At 42.0% G+C, this 17,991-nt stretch overlaps 1 protein-coding gene across 2 annotated transcripts; it reads left to right on the top strand.

The window, feature by feature from the left end:
• The first annotated feature begins 751 nt into the window (after positions 1 to 751).
• Positions 752 to 17,661, top strand: KRT23 (keratin 23). 2 transcript variants are annotated; one of them, XM_030295497.1, is made up of 8 exons: positions 752 to 1,215; positions 7,943 to 8,025; positions 9,398 to 9,554; positions 10,858 to 11,019; positions 11,107 to 11,229; positions 14,183 to 14,403; positions 15,835 to 15,866; positions 17,272 to 17,661. In XM_030295497.1, exons 1-8 carry the CDS (start codon positions 820 to 822, stop codon positions 17,364 to 17,366), a joined length of 1,269 nt encoding a protein of 422 aa, XP_030151357.1. In that variant the 5' UTR covers positions 752 to 819; the 3' UTR covers positions 17,367 to 17,661. The 2 variants fall into 2 exon arrangements, with proteins under 2 accessions (XP_030151357.1, XP_030151358.1); XM_030295498.1 differs by lacking the exon at positions 752 to 1,215 and adding an exon at positions 4,186 to 4,381.
• The last annotated feature ends 330 nt before the right edge of the window (positions 17,662 to 17,991 follow it).

Genomic DNA, 17,991 nt, shown 5'->3' with positions numbered 1-17,991 from the left:
GGGCTCAGTTGGGACACGGCTGCTGGCCAGTTAACAAAGGCTGCATTTCTCCCAGGGGCCAAGGAAGTCCGGTGTAGGCCCGGTTGTTTGGATTTGAGGTGTGCTGGGGATGAAAGGCACCCTGGGAGCGGAAGGCTCGGTCATTCATTCATTAATTATAATTGACGGTTTGTTCTTAAGAATGATCCTTTGAAATTACTTTCCATCAAACAGTGACTGCCACAAAGGCATCAGATATTCAGAACATTCTCCATTTCCTCAGCACGAGTATTTTCATTCTAGGACCTGAGATTCTGATCTGGCTCTTCCCTTGGGAGTCTCTCCCACCCTCGCTTTAGAGGTGGGGTTTATTTACTTGGGGCTGGCGGAGAGGGCATGTGTGTCAGTGTGATTAATGTCTCCCTTTTAAAAGGAAATCTATACTACACCAAATAACCTTTTTGTAGACTTCAGTCTGACCGTTTTCAGATAAGTGGACAATAGAAAAATTCCACGGAAAGGTTAGAAAAACACCTGAGACTAGTACCCACCTAATGTTGTGGGCCACACCTCTGGGTTACAACTGGAAGGGAGAAGCAAACTGGTATATTGATGTGGCTCTAAACAACAACAATGTGTGTGAAGGCCCAGGGGCATTTCGGGATTGACCAAGAGGAAACACATGTTGCACAATGATACGATCTTGTTGGTACAGTTGTCAGAGAAGGGAACTCCCACAGCAAAGGGCATAAAACCATCCGGAGCAGTCTGGGGCGGCTCAGTTCTGCAGCGCCAGGGAGCGGAGCAGAGCCCAGCCCTGCACCAAACACAGATGGGACCATGATCTCCAGCCACAACTTTAGCCAGACCCTCTCAGGCTCCTTCCATGGCACAGGAGGCAACTGGGGCCAGCTGGGGAGCTTCCCTCGGGCTCCCAGTGTCCACGGGGGTGCCGGGGGCGTCCGCGTCTCCCTTTCCTTCAGCTCGCCAAGCTGCCTGCCTCCTGGAGGGTCTTGGGGATCCAGAAGAGGCAATTCCCTCCCAGGCAGGAATGGGAAGGAGACGATGCAGAACCTCAATGACCGCCTGGCCTCCTACCTGGAGAAGGTACGTGCCCTGGAGGAGGCCAACGAGCAGCTCGAGAGTCGCATCCTGAAGTGGCATGAGCAGAGAGATCCTGGCAGTAAGCAAAATTACTCCCAGTATGAGGAAAACATCAGCCACCTGCAGGAGCAGGTAAGATCCTGGGTGACCCTGGAACTCGAGAAGGGCTGCGTTTCCAGAGAGCCGTGGGAGGAGAAATAGGTACAAAAGACAATTTCCAGGAATATGGCAAAACAGCTTAAAGTCACTGTGAACAAAGGTATTTGAGGATATTTTCCTACTATCCCTTTTGGACCCGGGAAACTCTGTTCTGTATATTTCATCTTCTATACACAAATTATGCAGAGAATCCAAAAAAAATGCCAAAAGGCAACCAGCTACTGTCCAGTATCAGTTATGATCCAGCAATGTTATAGTAATGATAAGGGCTGGTATTCATCCTTCACGCTCAGTGCACAAGGCACAGGACAGCATTTACTTTCTCACTACATCAGTTCTGTTCCACCACAAAAGTCCTGGTGACAGAGTGATGACCCACAGAAAGAAAAGCTGAGTTACGTTATTTTGGAGATCACACCTAAAAGCTGTCACTCCACTAGCCGGTACATTATTCTGACATCCCTGGATATTTCCTCTTGTGAGCTGCTAAAAGCTCTGAGCCCTTATTGCTTACAGTTCTGAAAAGGGCATATTGCTTGAAAAATAAGAATAATTAATTACCCAATTAATTTATTTTTATTATATTCATAATAAAAATATGTATATTGGAAAGGAAAAAAGAAAAATAAGAATAAAATGAGCATAATTTTTGGAATCTTACAGTAGGATGGGTAATGGAGACTTCTTTAAAAAAAAAAATTCAATCAGACATTTAAAAAGCTAGGCTTGGGGCACCTGGGTGGCTCAGTCGGTTGGGCATCTGACTTCGGCTCAAGTCATGATCTCGCGGTCCGTGAGTTTGAGCCCCGCGTCGGGCTCTGTGCTGACAGCTCAGGGCCTGAAGCCTGCTTTGGATTCTGTGTCTCCCTCTCTCTGACCCTCCCCCATTCATGCTCTGTTGTCTCTGTCTCAAAAATAAATAAATGTTAAAAAAAATTTTTTTTTTTTAAATAAAAAGCTAGGCTTATACCTTCTGGGATGTCTCATAACATTGGTTAGAAGTAGAGGGAATCCAGCTACCTCATAAGATTTTAAGTGTTTTTTTTTTTGTTTTTTTTTTTGAGAGAGAGACAGAGAGAGCACAAGTGTGGGAGGGGCAGAGAGAGGGGGAGAGAGGGAGAATCCCAAGCAGGCTCCGCACTGCCAGCACAGAGCCCGACATAGGGCTCAAACCCACAAAACAGTGAGATCATGACCTGAACTGAAACCAACAGTCAGACATTTAACCGATTGAGCCACCCAGGTATCCCGTAAGATAATTTTTTAAAGCTATATAACTTCCCTCTTATGTAAAGCAGTCCCAGAAAATTCCCCAAAAGATCATAATTTAGTACATCCTAGAAAGGGCATCAAGGTTTCCAATATTATTCAGTGTTATTTTTCAACCTTTGGTCATCCTTACTTGAATGTAAGAAAGACCAATCAAGATAATATAAATCTGTCCTCATAATGAACCCTAATTATTGAATAATCAACCTAATAACTGACTGTGTAATTACCTTAACTATATAGTACATGGTTGTCTTTAGAAAAAAAACAAGGTGACTCAACAAACCTCATCATATATTTTTTTTAACTAATAAAAGCTGCTTTGGTTTTAGAATGGAGAATATAGAAGATTTTTGCAAATGGACAGTTGAGAACATAACTCCCAAAAGAAATGTGAGGTCAGACCTAGTCAAATAATTCACTGATAGTAGAGAGGAGGAGGGAACAGGAAAGAGGGAGGAAAACACGTATTGAGCGCTTATTATTTGCCAGCCGCCGTGTTGGATATTTTAATACACATATCAGCACTATCTGAGAGCTCTCTGCACTGATGGAAACATTCGATAGTACCTGATTCAATTCTTACAATGACGCTGTAAAAAGACAGGCTCAGAGTAGTGAAGCAGACACGAAAAGCCACCAGCGAGAGGCAGAGGTCGAATTCTAACCCAGATCTGTTTCTAATGGCCTCACAATTTCCATACAGCATGGTGCTCACCTTGCCTATGTAATACAAAAATGGTACTGCTTGTTAATAAAGATAATGCATTACAATGGCATTGTTAATCATACAACACATTTCATACACATTATCTCATTTTGTGAAGCAGGTATTTTCACCCCCAATTTATAGATGAGGAGACTGAGACTGCGTGGTTGCCCAAATTCTTTGGAACAGGATTGAGAAAAGGAGCAGGTGGCTTGCCCACTCTCCAGGTGGCCCAGGATCCTGGGTTCTGACTTTGAAATTCTGGGTTACAAATTAAAATCAGGTTTGAATTCCACTCTTTTCTGGATTTCTTACTTCAGTTGTATTTTTTTCACGTTTGAAGAAAACAACTCTTTGACGTTGAGGTTGTTCTATCTGTCCCAATCTCCCCTGATTGCAGGCGAGAAAAGAGAGACCCAAAGATACAACAACCCACAACAACCAGGGGCTGACCCCTTCCCAGGCCTTGATGAAATGCTATCAATAGATATGGTACTCTTCCCGTCCCCACCTCAGGGGTCTTAAATGTTACTCACAAAGTCTTTCAGAGGTGCCTGCGTGGCTCAGTCGGTTAAGCATCTGACTTCAGCTCAGGTCATGATCTTACCACTCGTGAGTTTGATCCCTGTGTCGGGCTCTGTGCTGACAGCTCAGAGCCTGGAGCCTGCTTCAGGTTCTGTGCCTCTCTCCCTCTCTGCCCCTCCCCCACTTGTGCTCTGTCTGTCTCTCTCTCTCTCTCTCTCTCTCTCTCTCAAAAATAAACACTAAAAACAATTTTTTAAAAAAGTCTTTTAAAAATGAACTCAAAAATTAATCCAACCCTCTTGAAACACCGAGTCAGATATAGCCATAAGGATATGTGTATTTTAGAAAGGCTCTCAATAGTACTCTATTTGGTACTGTGGTTTACAATAAAAAATTCTATTTTCCTCTTCCTGGGACGAGATTACACACCCTGGAGCAGCAATGCTGTATTAATACACCAACTAGATCCTTTTAAAAGAATGAACTCAGAGCCTTGGGGGAGGATCCAGGTGATTAACTACAACACACAATGCAAAACCTACGCTTCACATATTATTTCTCAATCCGTCCTCATCATCCATTCATCACCGTGAAGGATGTCTCAGAAAGAGTGGCTGTATCATAAAATTGCATCAAGTAAGCCTGAACTGGGGAAGTGGTTTTGATATTTAAATGTGCTCTATGGAAGGAAAAATAAGATAAAAACAGAGAGGGAGGCAAACCATAAGAGACTCTTAAATACAGAGAACAAACTGAGGGTTGCTGGAGGGCTGTTGGGTGAGGGGTGGGGGGTGGGCTCAATGGGGGATGGGCATTGAGGAGAGCACTTGCTGAGATGAGCACTGGGTTTCATATGTAAGCGATGAATCACTGGGTTCAACTCCTGAAACCAATACTACACTGTATGTTAACTAACTTGAATTTAAATAAATACATTTAAACAAACAAACAAACAAACAAATAAACAAGCAAGCTCTAGATCAAGTGCACTTCAGAAGTCACCATTCATGTGCTCTGAGAAGGATGCTGGCTGGGGGAATCAGACTCTTGATGTGGGGGTTGCAACAGATAAAGCATCAGTTTAACCCAGAAAAGCCAAATAAGCCCCCAGACAGCATTTTGGATTTTCTGATTCCATGGAGGGGAATAGTGTTTGGTTTCTCTGGATGTCTCTGATGATCCTGTCACCTCAGTAACCAGGGTCCCCAGGTCCTTGTGGATGGAGCTGCTTTTCATTTCCTATGAGCTTAGATAACATAGCACAAGGAGTAAAGAGCCTGGAAGGAAAAGCATTGATTGGTATGAGAGTCCCTAAGCAGCACTTACAGAGGGGAGACCAGGAAATATCTACAGAATCCTTCTTTGGAACAAAGGAAGTAGTCAGAGTACCACTTGGAATCCACTGGAAGAAAGAAGTTGGGCAAGGCAGGAGCCTGGCTATCTCCTACCACAAACAACAGAACTTTGGGGATGCATCTCAAAACATACAGAACCTGGCCTTTATCCAGCACAGACATTGGCTCTAGTTACGAAAGTGCCAACTTTTTTCTTTCTTTCTTTCCTTTTTAACTATATTCCTTATGCTGTACTTTTCATCCCCATGACTTATTTATTTTACAACTGGAAGTCTGTATCTCTTAATCCCATTTGCCTACTTCACCCACTCCCCTCCGCCCCTCCTCTGGAAACCACCAGTTGGTTCCCTGCATTTACGAGTCCATTTCTGTTTGTTTTCTTTATTCTTTATTTCTTTATTTATTGTCTTTTAGATTCCCTATGTAAGTGAAATCATACAGTATTTGACTTCTTCCTTATTTCTGTGGTATTTTTCTGTCTGACTTATTTCACCTAGCATATATCCTCTAGGTCCACCCATGTCATCACAGAGGATATCATTCTTTTTATTGTTCAGTAGCATTCCATTGTATATATCTAGCACATCTTCTGTATCCATTCATCAATTGATGGACACTTACGTTGGTTCTCGGCTATTATAAATAATGCTGCAATGAACACAGAGGTGCATACATCTTTTCAAATTAGTGTTTTTTTGTTTTATTTTTTTCAGGTAAATATCCAGAAGTGGAATTACTGGGTCATATGGCATTTCTATTTCTAATTTTTGAGGAACCTCCATACTGTTTTCCACTGTGTCTGTACTAATTTACATTCCCACTCACAGTGCACGAAGGTTCCCTTTTCCCCACATCCGCTCCAACACTTATTATATCTTGTCTTTTTGATGCTAGCCAATTCTGACTGGTGTGAGGTATTATCTTAATGTGGTTTTGATTTGCGTTTCCCTGATGATGAGTGATGTAGAGCATTTTTTCGTGTGTCTATTGGCCATCTAGATGTCTTCTCAAAAGCTCTTTCATAAAAAAAAATTAAACACTTCAAATTTTTCTAAATTAATTTACTTTCAACTAATTTTTCAGTGTCTACAGTATGCCCAGAATATGCTAAGTATGTCATGACATTATTTTATTTAATCGCTTCCAATCTAATCCTCATAACTCTTTGATAAAGTGGCTACTATGATTATTATTGCCATTTTATGGATGAAGAAACTGATACTTGGCAAGCTCACTCAGCTAGCAGGTGATAGGGCGGGACCCCAGGCCCTGCTTTTTGAGTTCCAGACTCAGGAGTGTTATCACCACCTCTGAATCTTGCTATTGTGCATTCATGATGCCAAATTCCAAGCAACCAGTGGGGCTTTGAATAGGATCAGATTTTTAAAAGGTGTCTTTGTATTAAGGTATGACTTTATCCTAAGGAAATCTTTTCTAAATAAAGGAATTATCTGTTTAAATACGATGGGAATGTCACAGAATTTTCTGTCTCCAACTACATCACAGAAGTTTAGAGCTAGGACCTCTAAGGTCAGCTGGTTCTAGTACAAACTCCTTATTTAACAGACAATGAAACTGAAACCCAAGGGACAGTGTGACTGGCCTGAGTTCATGCCAATGGTGAGTAATAGGAAGTTAAAAGAAAACCTCCAGTTCCTAGTTCAGCACAATACTTGGTACAAAAGTAGTATTATACTTTTGACATTGAGACATCGTCTCCCCAATTTTCCTAAAGATGGTGACATACATCAAATGTGTAATACTTCCCCAGTCACCACTACCTAGAAGAATTTACAAATCATACATGTACACACAACTGCTCAGGTAGGAACTTTCAACAGCAGTTTTTATTTAATGTTAAAAAGTATATGAACATCTAGTGAAAGTCTTAACTAGAGGCCTTAACACAGCTGAAGTTTATTAAGCTGCTAAAAAGTTATTTCAGCCAATATTTTAATAGATACAATTGGGGCATTCTCATCATAGAAGAGCTTACAAACACGTATGCATACCTAAAAGTTATGGGCATGGCTATCACCACTTTGGACAAAAAATAATTGTGGCATGTGATGACTATTACAAAATTCATTTAAAATTAGTTTGACAAACATATACCAGTGATAATTTTGGTACTTCGCTCAGTGATCTGAAACATGAATGCTACCACGAGGAAGAATTATGTTCATCTAAAATAACTAATGCACTTTAAGGGAGCCAACCTAATATTCACAATAAGGCAGGATTGGAACTTAAACCTCTTTTTAACATCTTCAGATGTGGATGAGCTGAAACAAAACACTAAAGGTATGTTTGCAGCACTAGCAAGTTAGAAGGCACTTTGAAGTGACTCTTCTTCCCTTTCCAATGTCATTTTTCCAACAGCGGCCTCAATTTTAGCCTCTCAAACTCAGTGTAAAAAAAGACAGCGAAGGGGCTGCGGGCCATATTCTTACTTTAAAATCATTCTGATGCTTTGTACCTCATAAGTGTTCAGTATTTATTGATTTAATTATTTGTTGTTCCAATGCCAGAAAAAGAAATCATCTATGCTAACAAATCATATACCCAGAAAGTACAGGGTGGAAACGCACCTCTCCCATGGGAGGTGTCTGATTTAAAAGCCTTTTTTTTTTTTTAATTTATTTTGAGAGAGAGAGAGAGACAGAGTGAGCAGGGGAGGGGCAGAGAGAGAGGGAGAGAGAATCCCAAGCAGGCTCTGTGTGGGACTCGAACTCATGAACTGTGAAATCATGACCCGAGTCGAAATCAAGAGCCAGATGCTTAACCAACCGAGCCACACAGGGGCCCCTGACTTAAATGACTCTTGATGCATGTTTTCCAGATCATGGATGGCAAGCAGACCAACGCTCAGATCACTCTTCTCATTGACAATGCCAGGATGGCAGTGGATGACTTCGGCCTCAAGTAAGTTCCTTCTTCTGTATTGTGCGGAATTGTCATTTGCTGTTTTTGTTTTGTTTTGTTTTGTTTTGGGGGTTCATCTTGTTTTTGTTTTCTAAAGGAATTAACTTATCTCACCATTAGCCACGTGTAATATCTTTAAAAGAGAATTAAAAAGGCATAATAACAAATACTTGAATGGACCCTACTTTAAACAAACTAGATATAAAATACACTTTTGGGCATGGGGAAATTTGAATATGAACCAAGAATTAGATGATGTTAAAGAGCTATTATTAGCTCTGCAGGTGTGATAATGTTATGCTTATTCAGAAAACTTTTGTTTTCATTTTTTTTTCTTATTTTAATTCCAGTATAGTTAACATACAGCTTTACATTAGTTTTGGGTATACAATATAGTGGTTCAATACTTCCATACATCACCCAGTGCTCATCACAACAGGTGTCTTCCTTAATCCCCATCACCTATTTCCCCCATTCCCCACCCCAATCCCCTCTGGTGACCATCAACGTGTTCTCCATAGTTAAGAGTCTGCTCATCACTTAGATAACATTTAGCTTCATTCTTAATGAAAATTCTTGTTTTGGGGCGCCTGGGTGGCGCAGTCGGTTGAGCGTCCGACTTCAGCCAGGTCACGATCTCGCGGTCCGTGAGTTCGAGCCCCGCGTCAGGCTCTGGGCTGACGGCTCGGAGCCTGGAGCCTGCTTCCGATTCTGTGTCTCCCTCTCTCTCTGCCCCTCCCCCGTTCATGCTCTGTCTCTCTCTGTCCCCAAAATAAATAAAAAACGTTGAAAAAAAAAATTTAAAAAAAAAATAAAATAAAAAAAAATTCTTGTTTTAAAAAGATGTATTCCTGGGACACCTGTGGGCTCAGTCAGTTAAGCATCTGACTTTGACTTAGGTCATGATCTCATGGTTCATGTGTTCAAGCCCCATGTTGGGCTCTGTGCTGACAGCTCAGAGCCTGTAGCCTGCTTTGGGTTCTGTGTCTACCTCTCTCTCTGTTCCTCCCCCACTCATGCTCTCTCTCTCTCTCAGAAATAAACATTAAAAAATTTTTTTAAATGTATTCCTAAGTATTTAGAGGTGAAATGTCATAATGCCTATAGTTTAGGTTAAAATACAAAATAGAGTATAGACAAAGCAAATTGTTAAGAGTTACTAAATCTAATTGATGGGTATATGGCTGTTTATTATTTCATCTTCTCTAATTAAAAAACAAATAAACAAACAAACATTGAGTCACCATCACAGAAAAACCTGCATGAAACAGACATATGAGGGATAAGAGATTCACCTCTAAATGAAGGTGAATCTTTACAAGGCCGTGGCCTTCCAACGACAGATGTATTCTTCTCTTCCTTCCAACCAAAGGTACGAAAATGAACACTCCTTCAAGAAAGATTTGGAAATTGAAGTTGAAGGTCTCCGAAAGACCTTGGATGATCTGACCATTGTCACAACAGATCTGGAACAGGAGGTTGAGGGGATGAGGAAAGAGCTCATTCTCATGAAGAAGCGCCATGAACAGGTAGGACTCCCTAGGAGCTCCTGGTAACCAGCACAGCTCTTAATCTGCACGTTCAGATGACTTAATAGCCACAGAAAAACCTACCATCTGAATGCTAGTCCTAGTATAGAAACATCTAATTTTTCCAGCTTCAAGGTTGTCTATGCAGTGTCAGATCCAATAGCTAAAATAAAATCACAATTGATGATAAATCAGCCAATAATTTTGCTAATATACAATAATTATCCAGACTTGTTTGTTAGTATGATACCGTAAGAATAAATGCGTGAGGTTGAACTTCCTTCATTGACCCAACGTACAGCAAATTGGGGGACAGTAGAATGAAGAGAATCTGCCACTGACCAAGGTAAATAAAACTAGTGACAAAAACAAAGAATCTTAATTTCCAGAACCATGTAACTAACTTTGAAGAGGTTACATTCCATCTAAAGCCCCTGAGACTCTGATGCAATATGAGGAAAGCAATCCCCGTTTTAGGCAAACAAAATTGCTTATGAACATCAAAGGGCCTCAATTATGAAGAGCTGGTGAGACAATGACTTAATTAAACTTTTCCTACGGTTTCTTGGTTTTCATGATATCCTATGGGTGTCAACCCTATGGAATCATAATACGTGGCCAAGACGTTCAAAGTCTTTATACCTTTTGGCTTTGGGTTGCTAAACTGCTTCCCCAAAGCAGTAGCCTACAAACTGAAATGTTCAACTGTTGAATTGTGCCATCATTTCACCCACGAATGTGGGCTGAAGAGTATTTTATGTGTTACAGAAGCAGAATTCTTTGCGAAACATTTTCAACCAGGGATTAAGTCAGTAATCACAGAGGCCATTTGATTACCTATCTAGTGTTATTTTTTATTTTATGGAGTTATAATAGAAAAAAGAATATAGGGGCGCCTGGGTGGCGCAGTTGGTTAAGCGTCCAACTTCAGCCAGGTCACGATCTCGCGGTCCGTGAGTTCGAGCCCCGCGTCAGGTTCTGGGCTGATGGCTCAGAGCCTGGAGCCTGTTTCCGATTCTGTGTCTCCCTTTCTCTCTGCCCCTCCCCGTTCATGCTCTGTCTCTCTCTGTCCCAAAATAAATAAAAAACGTTGAAAAAAAATTAAAAAAAAAAAAAAAAGAAAAAAGAATATATGTTTTGTCATCAACAAATAATACCTGAGAAGCCAAACCAAACCAATAAAAGAATAACAACCACATAAGCTGAATTTTTAAAAGATCTGTTAACTGCTGCCAATCAACACACTTCTGGCCTTCTGATTCTCACAGCCGATTCATTTTTTTTTTTTTCTGTTATTAAACAGGAAATGATAGAACGTCATGTGCCAAATGACTTCAAGGTCAATGTGAAGGTGGATGCAACTCCAGGAGATGATCTAATTAAGATCCTGGAGGATATGAGAGAGGAATATGAGTTTATAATAAAGAAGAAGCATCAAGAGTTGGACACTTGGTATAAAGAGCAGGTAAAGAAAAGGGGCTCAGACTTCCCAAAGGTTCCATTTCCATGTGGTCCCAATGCCAATGCCTCTGCCCTTTGCTTGGTCTCGCAGTCAGCAGCCATGGCGCAAGAAGTGGCCAGTCCAGCAGCTGTGCCAAGTAGTCAAAGTGACATCCATGAGCTGAAGCGCACTTTCCAGGCCCTGGAGATTGACCTGCAGGCACAGTGCCACAGGGTGAGTCTGAGGAAAATCCTGGGTCAGGTCCCGCCTCTTCAACAGAACCTCTCGTGACCTCTCTCCTGGGCTCATCTCCCCAACTCCCTTGGGACATCTCTCACTTCCCATTTTCCATCCAAATTGCTCGTGATGAGCATGATAATGAGAGCTATCATTTACCGCCGTGTCCACAATGTGCCACATGGTACGTCAGGGGGTTCATTATGTTAACTGTCATCAAACCTCACATTAACCTTTCCAGGCAGGTCTTTGTGTTCTCATTTTAGAGATGAGAAAACAAAAGTTCCAAACAGTTAAGTAAATTGGCCAAGGTCACTGGATAGTAAGTGGCCAGTGGTGAAGCCACCTGGTATTTGGGGACAGGTGCAGGGGTCTAGGAGGCCCTCATAATCTCTACCAGCCCTCTCCCCGCTCGGCAACCAGGCCACCCCTGAAACCCCAATAAAAAGAAATCCTGGTGCCAAAATGAATTGGTGGCAAATCCAGGCCTGGCTCACTCCGAAGTACCACTCTGTTCATTATGTATATGTCTTATCACCCAGTGAACTATAAATTCTTATATATAAATCATTTCTAGAATTTTCGTGGTTTTTAGTAAAATGCTTTGTGTGAAGTGTCACAAGCACTCAAGATTCATTAAATAAAATCTATCATTTGATTACCTTTGGAGCCTATCCAAATCTTCTGATCATTCATCAATATCATTTCCAAGGGCTACTCTGCCCTTGGTCTTGAGGAGAAATCACTGGTTTATTCTGTTGCAGATGCACATGGTAAATTACTGTTATGTTTTAGGAATAAGTGACGGTAAAGAGACATTTAAAATGTACAATGTCAAGGTGATAATAATGAGCAAAGAAATAATTACAGTGTTTTATAGTTTTCAAAACATTTAGACATGCAGTATTTCGCAACAACCCTGTGAGGTCAGCAAAACATTTATATCCATTTTCATTCATTCTACCATCTGCTACTGTTCTGAGTGCTGAGGATTCTACAATAAGGGAGTTGACACTCTAGTGGGGATGACAGTCAATAAAGGCACAGATCATCAAAATATGTAGTATGTGAGATGGCAAAAAGTGCTGCCAATAAATAAAGCATGGCAGGGCGAGGTCAGGCATTCTGGAGTGCAGGACTGCCATTTTAAACAAGGTGCTCAGGAAAGGTTTCACTGTTAAGGCGACAGTTGAAGTGGTAAGAAGGCGCATCGTGTGGCAATAGAGAGGGGGTTCCAGGGGGAGAGAACAGTAACTGCGAAAGCCATGATGTACAGGTGCGTGGGTCGGGTTGGAGGATCAGTAGGGAAGCCAATGTGGCTGTAGTAAATGAACAAAGGGAAGAAAAAAGGAGAAGAGAGGAGGGAAGGGAAGGGGAGGCCATTGGGGTAACAGTGGAGTCAGACTGCACAGCCTTCACCCTCAGAGGGAGGTCAAGAGGAATTTAGAACAGCAGATATGGACAATTCTTCAAGGAGCTTTGCTATAGGTGAAGGGGAGCAGAGAAATCGGATGACAGCTGAAGGCAGATAAGGAGTCAAGAGAACAATTTTAAGATGGGAGAAATTACTCTATTTGACAGATGGGAAGAAGCCGGTAGAGAGGAAAATACAGGTGATGCAAGACAGCGGGCAACGGCTGAAATGACTGGAGAACAGACAGCTCGTGCCAGGTACCAGGAGGGGAGTGAGAACCTGGTACCAGGGGGGCACTGAGAACCTGGAAGCAGATTCACGTATGTGGGCGGAAATAATGGTGGGAGCCTGTGGGAATCCTCTCCTGACGGCTTTCGTTTCCGTAACAACATAGGAAGTGAGGCCCTGGGCTGAGAGACAGGAGAGGGAAGGCAGCAGCCCTTTGGGAGAACAGGAGAGGGAGGGGAGCAGAGCAGGCGGCATGAAGGGCCCCCCTGAAAGTTAGCAGCTGTGATAAAGTGACAGCATCCAGCAGAGTCAGGGATTTCTCCTGAAGATTAAAGTTCTGCGCTCCAGAAAAGCGGGTGGTAAATCCAAACAGAGCAAGGATTTAAGTCAGTTCTCTGTATCCTAGAGCAGCAACTCCAATGTGCAGCTTTTAAAATTTCCTCAAAAATGACAACCTGTTTCCATTGTCATCATCAATAAGCATGGCTTGGGACTATGGTTGCCAGACTGACCAAAATTAAAATACAGGACATCCCATTAAATTTGAATTTAGGGGGCACCTGGGTGGCTAAGTCGGTTGGTTGAGTGTCCAGCTTTAGCTCAGGTCATGATCTCGCGGTTCATGAGTTCAAGCTCCACATGCGGCTCACTGCTGTCAGCCTGTCAGCGCAGAGCCCTCTTCGGATCCTCTGTCCCCCTCTCTCTGCCCCTCCCTGACTTACACTCTCCCAAAAATAAAAAACAAAAAATTTGAATTTTGGATACGCAGCATAGTTTTGTTTTGTTTTTAGTGTAAGTATATCCCATGCAATATTGAGGCAATTTTTAGGATATACATGTACTAAAAAATTACTCGTCGCTCGTCTGAAATTCAAATATAACGAGGTGCCCCCTATTTTATCTGGCACCCCTCCTTGAAACCCTTCTCTGAAGACACAAAGAGACAGGGGTCCCAGTTGCTATTTCCCCAGGAGGTTTAGATTAGGCCAGAGATAAAATGGGCATATGCTCAATCGCAAAAGAGCAGCACATACAGTAAACGCTACAGGAATGCGGCAAAGTTGCCAAGAGCTCCCTGACACAAAGAAATGCCCATAAAATGGGCTTCAGAAGTCCTGACTCTAGTCCACTCCTCACTGCCCAAGCCCCAACCCTGGGAGTCAGCCAGCTGCCCACCTTTGCACCCCCGGCAGCCATCAAGACACCTAGCAGAGTGGTCGGTGTGTTCTAACTACTCAACCAGCACACGTTGTTCAATCTATCAAGCCATCGGTCAGTTAGTACAAGAAACCTCGTTTCCTCTTTCAGAAATCTGCTTTAGAGAACATGCTGTCAGAGACCCAGTCCCGGTACTCCTGCCAGCTCCGGGACATGCAATACGTCATCTCCCACTATGAGGATGAACTGACACAGCTACGCCATGACCTGGAGCGGCAGAACAATGAATACAAGGTCCTCCTGGGCATCAAGACCCACCTGGAGAAGGAAATCGCCACCTACCACCAGCTCCTGGAGGGAGAGAGCGAGGGGTAAGGCAAAGGCCGGCTGGGGAGGAGGACGAAAAGGGCACTGAGTTTCTGTGTGTGCAGTCATATACCTCATACCTGTTATGCCTGTTAGCGAGCATCACTCCAGAGAAAGAAAGGTTTGTGATGAATTTCTTCTGGATATTTAACATCAGGTTGTATCTAAGTAGCATATGTGAATCAATCAGCTATTACTCCCAAGACACTAAGATTTAAGGTCCATCGTTAAAATTAATATATTAAGATCTCTAGAAAGAAACAACTAAGGGGGCAACTGGGTGGCTCAGTAAGCTAAGCATCTGACTCATGATTTCGGCTCAGATCATGATCTCATGGTTCATGAGATCGAGCCCCTCGTGGGGCTCTGTGCTGACTGCAGAGTCCGCTTGGGATTCTCTCTTCCTCTCTCTCTGTCCCTCCCTCTCTCTGTCTCTCTCGCTCTTACTCTCTCTCAAAATAAATAAACTTAGAAAGAAAAAAAAGAAACAACTAGGAAGGCTTGACTATAGTGTTTCCCACTGGAAATGTATACAATTTTGGTTCTGGAAAAAAAAAAAAAAAAGGAAGGTTGGTGGCATATTTTAACCTGACAGCAGGAAAAGATTCATAAGAGATTGAGAAGTCTAGATTCTTCAATCCAGTATTTCCAACCAATTTAGGAAATGACAATAATTGTTCAGAAAAAAAAGGGCACATACATTCTATGACCCAAGAGAAATGATGAGAAATTTTTTTAATGTTTATTTATTAATTTTGAGAGAGAGAGAGAGAGAGCACGAATAGAGGAGGGACAGAGAGAGAGAGGGAGAGAGAGAATCCCAAGCAGATTCTACAATGTCAGCACAGAGTCCAACACAGGGCTTGAACTCATGAACTGTGAGTTCATGACCTGAGCCGAAATCAAGAGTTGGACACTTAACTAACTGAGCCACCCAGGAGTTCCAGAAAATTTTTTAAATACATAAATAGGGGGGCCCAGCTGGCTCTCTCAGTAAAGCATGTGGCTCTTGATCTCGGGGTCATAAGTTCGAGCCCCACTCTGGATATAGAGATTGCTTAAGTAAACTCCAAAAAATAAAATAAATAAAAATACATAGACCAAATCTTGAACAGTCTGAAAAACAGTTCTAAGCTTCAAACCCAGACCCTGGAAAGGATCTCAGTTGAGGCAAATCCTGCAGCCAACTGAAACGATGGAGGTGGTTTGATAGACTTGTCTTGACCCTAGGGTCCATGTGAGGCCATACTCACTTTCTTCTGGATCCAGGAAGGTTTGCCCATGAACTCATGACCTTGAGACTACAGAGCTTGGACAATTATCCTCATTAAAGAGCTATGAATATATAGGCAGGCAAAGGAAGTTAGTTCACCTTGAGGAGTTTTTATGATTGTTGCTAACGCTAAAATGAGCCATAACTCTTATCATTTTTATAGGACGATGGAAGAATCAAAGTCAAGTGTGAAAGGTAAAAAAAAGTCTTTTCATCATTTGAATTTTCTTTTTAAAAATTAATCAGCATGTTTATTAATTCTCTAGTAGTCATAATCTTTACTGTACTCCCAAATATCTTGTGTTCAATTTTTATTTTACTCCCAAATGTCCAGGAATTTTTGAATGAACTTAAAGTAGATAACAGGAAAACAGGGATCTGTCAGTATTGTCTTCAATAATATATACGCAAGGTCTCTGCCAGCAATAAAGTAGATAGCAATGATCATTCACATTATTACATCTCTGTTAAGTTATGGAGTCTGTTTACTAAACTCCTAGGAAATTAAGAGAAAATGATTTCACATAATTTCCCAAACTATATTCTGTTGAACACTAGTGTTCCGTGAAACTTGTTGCATATTATGAAAGATGTGTTCCATGGACAGAAATGGTTGGGAATACCGTATACCACTATCCTCTTAATGAACAGCCATGCATTTCAGTAAGTTAAACATGGAACAGATACTGCTGTGGGGAAGAAAATAGGAAAGAGAAAGAAACAACAAAAATTTTACTTGGCTTAACTCGGTGTTGCCAAATATCTTTGACCTGGGAGCCCTATTTTCTCAGATTGCCTGTAACATCTCACAGAAAAGTTCTAAGAAGCCCCCATCTGGGACGAGCAGCACTTTTCTGATCAGTTTGTGGTAAAAGTGTTCTAAGGTCTTAGGGATTCAGAGAGTCAGGGTTCTGGGCATCATCATGGGCAGCTTGTGTAACTGCTACCTCTTTGCAAGATATTGACAGATGGTCCTTCAGCCTCTCCTTACCATGTCCAGGGACAGGGAACTCATTACTTGATGGAGTGGCACAATCTATTGTTGGAGAGGTTTGATTTTTAACAAAGGTCTCCCCATGTCTCTATTAATTTCAAGTCTTCCCTTTGGTCTAGAATCAGTTTCCTGCCATGTCAACAAAGCACATATTCAAATAAATCATAACTTTGAAAACAGTGGGCATGATAAACAGCCCTGGCTTCTCATCCATCCCTCATGCTTTCTAGATCTTTAAATGAGGTGCTCAGAATGGCATTTAATGCACTGTTAGCTCATAGAATCTGTGGTACAAGTGGAACAAAAGCAGGAAGACCTCCTCCAGGATGTGTAGTCAGGGACTAGATTCTGTATCAGTCATGCCTAGGATGAAGGTCTTGGCCCCTAGAAGATGACACTATTCACACACCCTTGTTTCCCGGAGGGTGAGATGAAAAACCTTCCTTGGTGAGATCTCTTCCCCCTAGCAGAACCTGCCATATTGCTCAGAGATTATGTTGGAAGGGATGGAGAAGTTTCAGGTACTAAGAGCAGGGAAATAAAAATAAGTATTTCAGATGGTGGCAGGAGCATGATAGTGACCTCTTCATTGCCTTTTCCCTTCAGCATCTGCAGCTCCAAAGATCAAGGCCATCACACAGGAGAGCATCAACGGAAGAATAATTCTTTCTCAAGTGAATGAGATCCAAAAGTATGCATAAAGCCAAAAAAAGTTTCTGCCTATTGTAAGAGCTACTTTTCCCCAATAGAAATCTTTGCCCAGACATGATGGGTGAGTCCTAAGAGGTATCCTTGGAGTTTTCAATCTCAGAAACTTTTTCCCCCCTCTGGAACAATGTCACCAGACATTCCATAACAACCTTAATATACTGCTGCACTTTCTGAATCACAGTATGAGTTCATGAGCATAAAGCTCTACTTTACTACTACAGTCTTCAGATTGCCATCACTGTGTATCTGTTTTGTAGCCAATAAAACTTTACACCTGGTGCATCATGTCTTTGTTTATGTTACATCATATTTATGTCATTGTTATATCAATGTCTCATCCTAACAAGGGATTCTCTAGGCATTGTCCATGAAAGAAAGGGAGCTTAATGCTTTGAACATGTCTGCAGCAGCCAAACACTGGGCAGAATTGTTACCTTGCAGATATGCAACCAAGGGAAAGATATGGCTCATGAGGTTCTCCACACCTCTGCCAGCAGAAGGGGGAAAACAGAGAAAGGGAGGCCTAAGAAAGCCTCGCTGAGAATGTAAGATGACCAAACGGTATTCTGTCTCACATACAGGCATACCTACATAACTTTAAGGGCCTAAAAGAAA

This window comes from Lynx canadensis, chromosome E1 (assembly GCF_007474595.2).
Source record: "Lynx canadensis isolate LIC74 chromosome E1, mLynCan4.pri.v2, whole genome shotgun sequence".
Lineage (NCBI taxonomy): Eukaryota > Metazoa > Chordata > Mammalia > Carnivora > Felidae > Lynx > Lynx canadensis.
Note: the sequence above shows the minus strand (reverse complement) of the source record. Positions and strands in the feature narration are given on the sequence as shown.

What these genes read in the sequence shown, in the direction of transcription:
- KRT23 (XM_030295497.1), top strand. Translation starts at nt 820, where the DNA reads ATGATCTCCAGCCACAACTTTAGCCAGACCCTCTCAGGCTCCTTCCAT. An exon ending in ACACTTGGTATAAAGAGCAG is followed by an intron (nt 11,020 to 11,106) that starts GTAAAGAAAAGG and finishes TTGGTCTCGCAG; the next exon opens with TCAGCAGCCATGGCGCAAGA. An exon ending in ATCAAAGTCAAGTGTGAAAG is followed by an intron (nt 15,867 to 17,271) that starts GTAAAAAAAAGT and finishes TTTTCCCTTCAG; the next exon opens with CATCTGCAGCTCCAAAGATC.